Below are 7,999 nucleotides of genomic sequence, written 5' to 3'. Positions count from 1 at the left end.
AAAAAAAAAAAAAAAAAAAAAAAAAAAAAAAAAAAAAAAAAAAAAAAAAAAAAAAAATTGCCAGGCCTGGTGGCACACCTGTAGTCCCAGCTACCTAGGAGGCTGGGGCAAAAGAATTGCTTGAACCCAGAAGGCAGAGGTTACAGAGAGCCAAGATTGCACCACTGCACTCCAGCCTGGGCATCACAGCAAGACTCTGTCTCAAAAAAAAAAAGGGACACATCAAGCTTCTAAGTCCTACCATTTCATTTCTTTCCATTATTAAATTTGGAAAAATGGTAGTAAAACAATGTATCAGTCAAGAAAAACATCTAGACTGAACTTATTCTATATGCGGCAAGAATATAAATTTATGGGTACTATCAATTCAATATTCTACTCTGAAGAAGTACCAAAGGCATAATTCACTGAATTTCAGTAGCAAGTAGTTTAATTTAAATGTAAGAAGCAAATACATACTTTAGGAATTTAAAATATTTCAAACAAATGAAATCATGTGAACAACACACACAAGTAGGACACTACTCAGCTTCCTATCCTTGCCTTAAAAATCTAAGGAAAATGTCTTTTTTTTTTTTCTGAAACACTGCTCATCGAAATTCTGTAATCAACCATATACCTTTTTTATTCAAAAGATATACACAAAAGTATTGCTTTCACCTCAAACAATCACTTTTATATCCAAGTTTTAATTTAATATGTTTCATTCTAACCTAAAAAGAAGGGCCCACTCCTAGGTATACTGGCTCAAAAGCCCTAAAGTTATACTGCAACTCTTTCTTTTAGTCAAGTTTATTCTCTTTCATACCCTGAGCAGTCTGAAATGGCCAAAGGTCCATAACAAAAACTTTTTAATTGTGAACTGAAATGCAAATCATGACTGAGATACAGAACTTAGCAGTGACTGAGCCAAGCACTACCCAGCATCTTGATCTCAAAGAAGCATTAGTATTCTCTACCAGTTTCCAAATATATCAAGTAGATTCTCATTATTTGTGCTAGTTATATTCCATAAAGTCACTACACATCATGAATTAGCAAATACCAGATCACTGCTCCTAAGGGTAATCAAAAAGAATTAGCTTCCTGCTAGCCTCTGGTCACAACAATTTTATCAACTAATCAATACATAACCTTGTCTTAGTGTGCTTCTGTTTAAAGGTATCTTATTTAATATATATATTGTTAATTTATTAACATTGAACTCACAGCCAAAAGCACTGTAATTCATGCCTAAACAAAGTTTATCTAACACACGTATTTTCTCCGTAACACACATCACAACCTTCTTGTGCTTCAAACACTACATAACAGTTGAGCAGTATGCTTAGGGTACATTTTAAACACCTAAATCACCAGCAAAAAGCATAAAAATATAAAAAATGAGGTACTAAATATACCGTAAAAAGGACACTTTTTTACAGAACGAGAGCTGAAACAAAGCAGAGCATCACCTTGTTTAACCTCAGCTGCCAACATGCACATTGGGCAACTCAAATTTTTCATCATTCTGAATATGTCCATGAATGGCTGCAAAAGCTTTGTATGTATTGATCTGATTTACAGATATATTTTGGCAAGTAAGTGAATTCACAAATACAGATTCTGTAATTAATAAAGAACAACTATAATAACTTTCATTAAGAGCCTAAAGGAACCTGAAAGTCTGTTACATTTTATTACCCTTTATGATGACAAAAATATGTGCTTCGGGCCGGGCGCGGTGGCTCAAGCCTGTAATCCCAGCACTTTGGGAGGCCGAGGCGGGTGGATCATGAGGTCAAGAGATCGAGACCATCCTGGTCAACATGGTGAAACCCCGTCTCTACTAAAAATACAAAAAAATTAGCTGGGCATGGTGGCACATGCCTGTAATCCCAGCTACTCAGGAGGCTGAGGCAGGAGAATTGCCTGAGCCCAGGAGGCGGAGGTTGCGGTGAGCCGAGATCGTGCCATTGCACTCCAGCCTGGGTAATAAGAGCGAAACTCCGTCTCAAAAAAAAAAAAAAAAATATGTGCTTCGGTAACATTTAAAAATCTGAAGCCTTCAGGTATCTCAAGGGTCTTCTGTGTATTTAGACATTTAGGTAACACCATACACACATACACACTCCTTCAATATATTAAGGCACTGAACACATTTGTCCATATATTCAACAAACGTGCTGAACAGCTATCATGTGTCTCACACAGGTTTAGGCACTGGGAACACAGAAGTGAAGAAAATAAAGTAATTCTCTCTCACAGCTTATATTTAACATATGGAAGATAAAAGAAATAAAAGCAATCAATCACCAGAGGACAATAAGAGCTACAAGGCAAAATAGGGGGATAAAGAGTAGCAGTTATTATTTTAGTTAGAGTAGACAGGGAAGGATTCTTTGAGGCAACAATTGAACCCAGAACCAAATAAAATGAAAAATTAAGCCATGCAAATGTATAAGGAAACATCATTCCAGGTAAAAGGAGCAAGTGCAAAAGACCCTGAGGTCAACGTGCTAAAGATCACCAAAAAGGCCAGTGTTGGATGGAGGGTACTGAGAGGAAAAAGAACACAAATAAGCTAAAATTAAAGAAGTGGCCAAGGGTCCAAGGCTGTACAGTCTTGTAGGCTAAGATATAAAAGCTATGGGTTAAGTTCCGAGTGTGATAGGAAGGCACGTAGGGATTTTGAGCAAGAGAGTGACCATACTCACAATTCACATTTTAAGGGTCATCTTGCATGTTGCAGAGAAAACATAGTACAGGAGAAAAAGTGTAAAGAGGGAGACTACTTATAAGGCTACTATAATAAACCAGATATTAACTGCTGATGGCTTGGACTAGACCAGTATGGGAGATGGTGAAAAGTGGTCAGATTCAGGCTATAAGAAAGCTGACAGGATTTGATGACAGAATAAATAGGAGATAGAAAAGAGAGAAGTCAAAAATGGCTTCAGGAGCCACCCTGAGCAACTAAGTAAATGACAATACCACTTACTAAGACAAGGAACACTTGGGTAGGAGCAAGTTGCACAGAACAGAGAAATCAGTTTTACATGTATCAGAGATGGAATTAATGGGCAGTTCAATCAAGGGTGTCTGTCCACTCAGATTCCCTGCCAGTATGAGGAATTTTAAGGTAGTAATTTGCTGACTACTTATTAGAAGCTAAAGAGGATTCTGTGACTAACTTGGAAATTCCAACATCATTTACAACATTTTCTTTGTTGAAAAAAAGTGTTTCCAGATCAAATACCTTTCTTAAAAATAATTTGATAAAATATAATCCAATCATAAATTGAGAACTTTCAATAATTGCTACAGTTAAATATGTAACATATATCTCTGAAGCTATCTTACTTGCTGTTCAACGAAGTTAACATGATTTTTATTACCTGTGGAGTTTCATTTCATTTTCTTGATATAATTCAGTCATTACTTTAAGTTTCTGTTGAAGCTTCTGATTCTCACTTTCAAAATGTGTATTTTCTGACTGCAAAGATGCTTGTTCAGTCTGAAGATTTTTAATATGCTCTATATAAAAATTTTAAGTCATAATTAAAGGAGTAAACATTTGAGTTGCAAATTAACATTTCAGAAAGATAAAAATTACAAAAAATAATAAATTATTAATAAACTAAACTTTTTCCATTAACAGAAAATCTACAAGGTATTTTGTTTACCCAAATGTTTTTATTGTTATTAATTGACACATAAAAATTGCACATATTTATGTGGTACAGTATGATATTTCAATACAGGTATTCAATGTGTAATAATCTTTTCAGGGTAATTAGCATATCCATCACCTCCAGCATTTGTCGTTATGTTATAAACATTCAAAATCCTCTCTTCTAGCTATTTACAAATAAAAAATATGACAAATGAAGTAGATTGAAGAAAAATAATAAATATACAATAACTAGTCACTCTACAGTGCTACAGAACACTAGAAATCATTCCACCTATCTAGTTGTAATTTTGTAAATGCTAACTAACCTTTTCTTAACTCCCTATCCCCTACACTTCCCATCCTCATATTACTATTACTATTCCACTCTCTACTAAATGAGATCAACTTTTTTAGCTCCCATATATGAGAACATGCAGCACTGCTCTTTCTGGCATGGCTTAGTTCACTTTAAATTGGCTCACTCATGTTGCCACAAAACAGAATGCCATTATTTTTTGATGGCTGAATAGTGTTCAACTGAGTATATTAATATTTTAAGTAAGGACCTATATAAATTACTTTAATTTTGGCTAGGCGTGGTGGCTCACACCTGTAATCACGGCACTTGGGAAGGCCAAGGTGGGTAGATCACCAAAGGCCAGGAGTTCAAGACCAGCCTGGCCAATATGGCAAAACCCCAACTCTACTTAAAATACAAAAATTAGTCAGACATGGTGGGAAGTGCCTGTAAGCCCAGCTACTTGGGAAGCCGAGAAGGAGAACTGCTTGAACCTGGGAGGCAGAGGTTGCAGTAAGCCATAATCACACCACTGCACTCCAGCCTAGGTGACAGAGTGAGACCCTGTCTCCAAAAAAGAAAAAAAAAAAAATTGTTTTAATTTTTATTATTATTTACAGGATTCCTAAGACCTTCAACATTCTAATTCTAGCATCTAATTTTCAATTTGGGAGCCAAATGCCACTAAAGTTCTCAGGAAGATTTTGGAGATAAGAGTTTTAAAGGGCAACATTGTAGTTCAACATTCCCTGTAAAGCTATTTCCAGACAATGAATAATACCTGTTTTTATCTAGTGAAAACTTTATCTTTCAATAATAAATTCTACCTAGCCCTCCCTTTTAAGCTAAAATTTTGATATGTAAGTCAAGCTAGAAATCCGCATCTTTTCATAACAATCGCTCAAACATACTCCTAGTTTAAAATATACCAAGACTGGAGAGATAAACACCAATTTTGTTTCAACTGCTAAACCAAGTTTTAAAAAAATCTATAAAAATGAATAATTCTAAATAATTATGAATGCTTTATAATGTATGCACCAATTTTTTTAAAAACCTCATTTCTCTCCTAACATAATAAATGCTGAGCTCCTCTAAAATTGAAATATCAACTCTGAATATCTCTAATATTAAGGTAACAATATAATAACTTCAACTCCTCTAGATGAAGGAACGTATAATCTCCCATAACATGTATATGAATCACCACCACAAATCTTAAAAGACAAAACTCACTCTGCCTAAAGAGGGAAGTTTTGGAAATAGTATTAACACACAGAAAATTTTCGAATTACATGTAATGGTATATAATTATTCTAAAACACTCATGATATAACTTGGGTTTGTGTCCCCACCCAAATTTCATGTTGAACTGTAATACCCAGTGTTAGAGGTGTGGCCTGATGGGAGGTGAATGGATCATGGGCATGATTTCTCATGGTTTATTACCATCCTCCTAGTGCTGTCTCCCCCTAGGTGATAGAGTTCTCATGAGATCTAGTTGTTTAAAAGTGTGTAACACCTCCCCCTTCACTCTCTTCCTCCTGCTCCCACCATGTAAGATGTGCCAGTTTCCCCTTCACCTTCCACCACGATTCTAAGTTTTCCTGACACCTCCCCGGAAGCAGAAGCCTGTACAGACCACAAAACCATGAGTCATTTAAACCTCTTTTCTTTACAAAGTACCCAGTTTCAGGTAGCTCCTTACAGCAATGTGAGAACAGACTAATACAACCCATTAACATACACACCAAAAGAACATTTTCAGTAAATACGTAAACATTAAATGATTAAATGTACAGGAAATTGTACATAACTATCTTTCCACAGAAATTTTTTAATCTACATCAGAAAAAAAATTCATTGACCTAGGCTTTAAGCCATTGCCAAGAACAATCACATAAAGAGATCAACGCTGGGTATTATCTCTACTAAAATTCATCATCCCTACTGTAAAACAAACAAGCAAACTACAACCCAACACTTAATTCTTTAATATACTTTTGTACCTTTTTTTTTTTTTTTTTTTTGACACAGAGTCTCACTTGGTCGCCCAGGCTGGAGTGCAGTGGTGAGATCTTGGCTCACTACAACCTCCACCTCCCATGTTCAAGCAATTCTCATGCCTCAGCCTCCCAAGCAGCTGGAACTACGGGCATGTGACACCACACCCAACTAATTTTTGTATTTTTAGTGGAGACACGGTTTAGCCATGTTGGACATGCTGGTCTCCAACTCCCGAGATCAAGTGATCCGCTCACCTCTGCCTCCCAAAGTGCTAGGATTACAAGTACAAGCCACCGCACCTGGCCATATTTTTGCACTTCTACTCTAGCTATTTTGTTTTGAATTGTCTGTAACTTAACCACTGTAAATGATTACCACATAAGGCATAAACAGTTTGGAGGAAAATCTTCACGCTATGAATAAATGATCAATTACAGAAATTTATCTTTCATGATCCATTAAAAAAACAAAGTTAGATTTGGAAGAAGAGTACAGGCAGATATACAGTCTCCAAATATTAGTCTAAGAAAAACATAAAGATTTGCCAGGAAATTGTATTAAGGAGTGGGGTAACTGGTGAGCAAATTTCCTTGCTACTCTGGCACTTTCTACACACATTTTTTCAAATACAGCTTTCTCGAAAGTAAGCTATCTTTTCCTTCTGTGAATTTCCCATGACTTTTAGTACAATGCTTTACATATAGCAACACTCTCTTAAACTAATACTAATGTTTCTTAAAATCCAAAAATAATCCAATTACTAAAATCATGTGAGTAGGATACAATCATTTTTTGTTTGTTTATTTTGTTTGTTTGTTTGTTTGTTTTTGAGACCGAGTTTCGCTCTTGTTACCCAGGCTGGAGTATAATGGCGCACTCTCAGCTCACTGCAACCTTCACCTCGAGTTCAAGCAATTCTGCCTCAGTCTCTTGAGTAGCTGGGATTACAAGCACCCACCGCCACATCCGGCTAATTTTTGTATTTTTAGTAGAGACGGGGTTTCTCATGTTGGCCAGGCTGGTCTCGAACTCCCAACCTCAGGTGATCTGCCTGCCTCAGCCTCCCAAACTACTTGGATTACGGGCATGAGCCACTGCACCCAGACAGGGATATGATAATTTTTAATAACCTCTATCTTTGGTGGTTCAATCTTTTAAAATAGTATTATAAATGCAGTTCACTTACTGTAGAAGTTTTTGAAAATACAGGTAAGTGAAAAGAATATAAAAATCTGCCCATAATCCCATATTCAGAGATAATTATTATTGACATTTGAGTATGTCCTTCTGGTCTTTTCTGATGCAAATGTATATGGTAAATTTTTTTAATTTTTATTTGTACAAAATGAGGTGCTATTTATCCCAATTTTAAAACTTTTCAAACATATTGACAGAACTTGTTTACTTTTTGAAAATACAAACACTATCTGCAAAATAAACATAAATGTTTTCAATTAAAACAAAAACTTCATTTCTACAGGTCTAACATCACTCTCGTATGTGCTAATATACTATGTATGTACATTAAAGGAATGAATCATACTGCAAGTAGTACCACTACTGAAGATCAATTTTTCAATTAACAAAGACTTTCAACATTAAGTTTCAATTTGCTACATTTTAACATCTAAAACCATACCAAACACATAACAGTGTAATACATTAAAAAATAAATATGGTTTTACATGTTTTTCTAAAAAATTCATTAATTTTACATAAATATAGAGGAAACTGGTATGCCTTTAGCAATGACAACTAAAATCAGAACTAATGTTTCACAAATACCCAACAAGGACAAAAATTAAAAAAAAAAATCAAATTGGATCTTCCCAAAATTAATTCAATTAATTTTTACCACTCTCTAAAAGGAGATGTACTTACTTAGAAAAACATTAAAAGTATGTATGTAGATGACCTACCTGTAAGCTCTTCCTTTGTCTTATCAACTTCAGATAACTGAATATATATTTGGTTTCTTTCTCCTTCTAAGGTTTTTAAACAAGCATTTAACTTTAAAGAAGAGAAGGAAAAAAGTAACA

At 35.1% G+C, this 7,999-nt stretch overlaps 1 protein-coding gene across 15 annotated transcripts in view; it reads right to left on the bottom strand.

Moving 5' to 3' along the window:
* MIA2 (MIA SH3 domain ER export factor 2) overlaps positions 1-7,999 on the bottom strand; it is a 110,056-nt gene that overhangs the window by 39,155 nt on the left and 62,902 nt on the right. For 14 of the 15 annotated variants that reach the window (XR_005200742.1, XM_017530874.2, XM_017530873.2 and 11 more), the window contains 2 exons: positions 7,880-7,970; positions 3,378-3,516 (listed from right to left, as the gene is read on the bottom strand). Coding sequence is in view for 13 of the 15 variants with exons in the window: in XM_017530874.2 (XP_017386363.1) it covers positions 3,378-3,516; positions 7,880-7,970 (230 nt within the window). In the remaining 2 variants the exon portion in view is untranslated. Of the gene's footprint in view, positions 1-3,377; positions 3,517-7,879; positions 7,971-7,999 lie in introns of those variants that run through there. The other variant, XR_001826010.2, reaches the window with a different exon arrangement.

The sequence above is a fragment of the Cebus imitator genome, unplaced genomic scaffold (assembly GCF_001604975.1).
Source record: "Cebus imitator isolate Cc_AM_T3 unplaced genomic scaffold, Cebus_imitator-1.0 Scaffold69, whole genome shotgun sequence".
Taxonomy (NCBI): domain Eukaryota; kingdom Metazoa; phylum Chordata; class Mammalia; order Primates; family Cebidae; genus Cebus; species Cebus imitator.
Note: the sequence above shows the minus strand (reverse complement) of the source record. Positions and strands in the feature narration are given on the sequence as shown.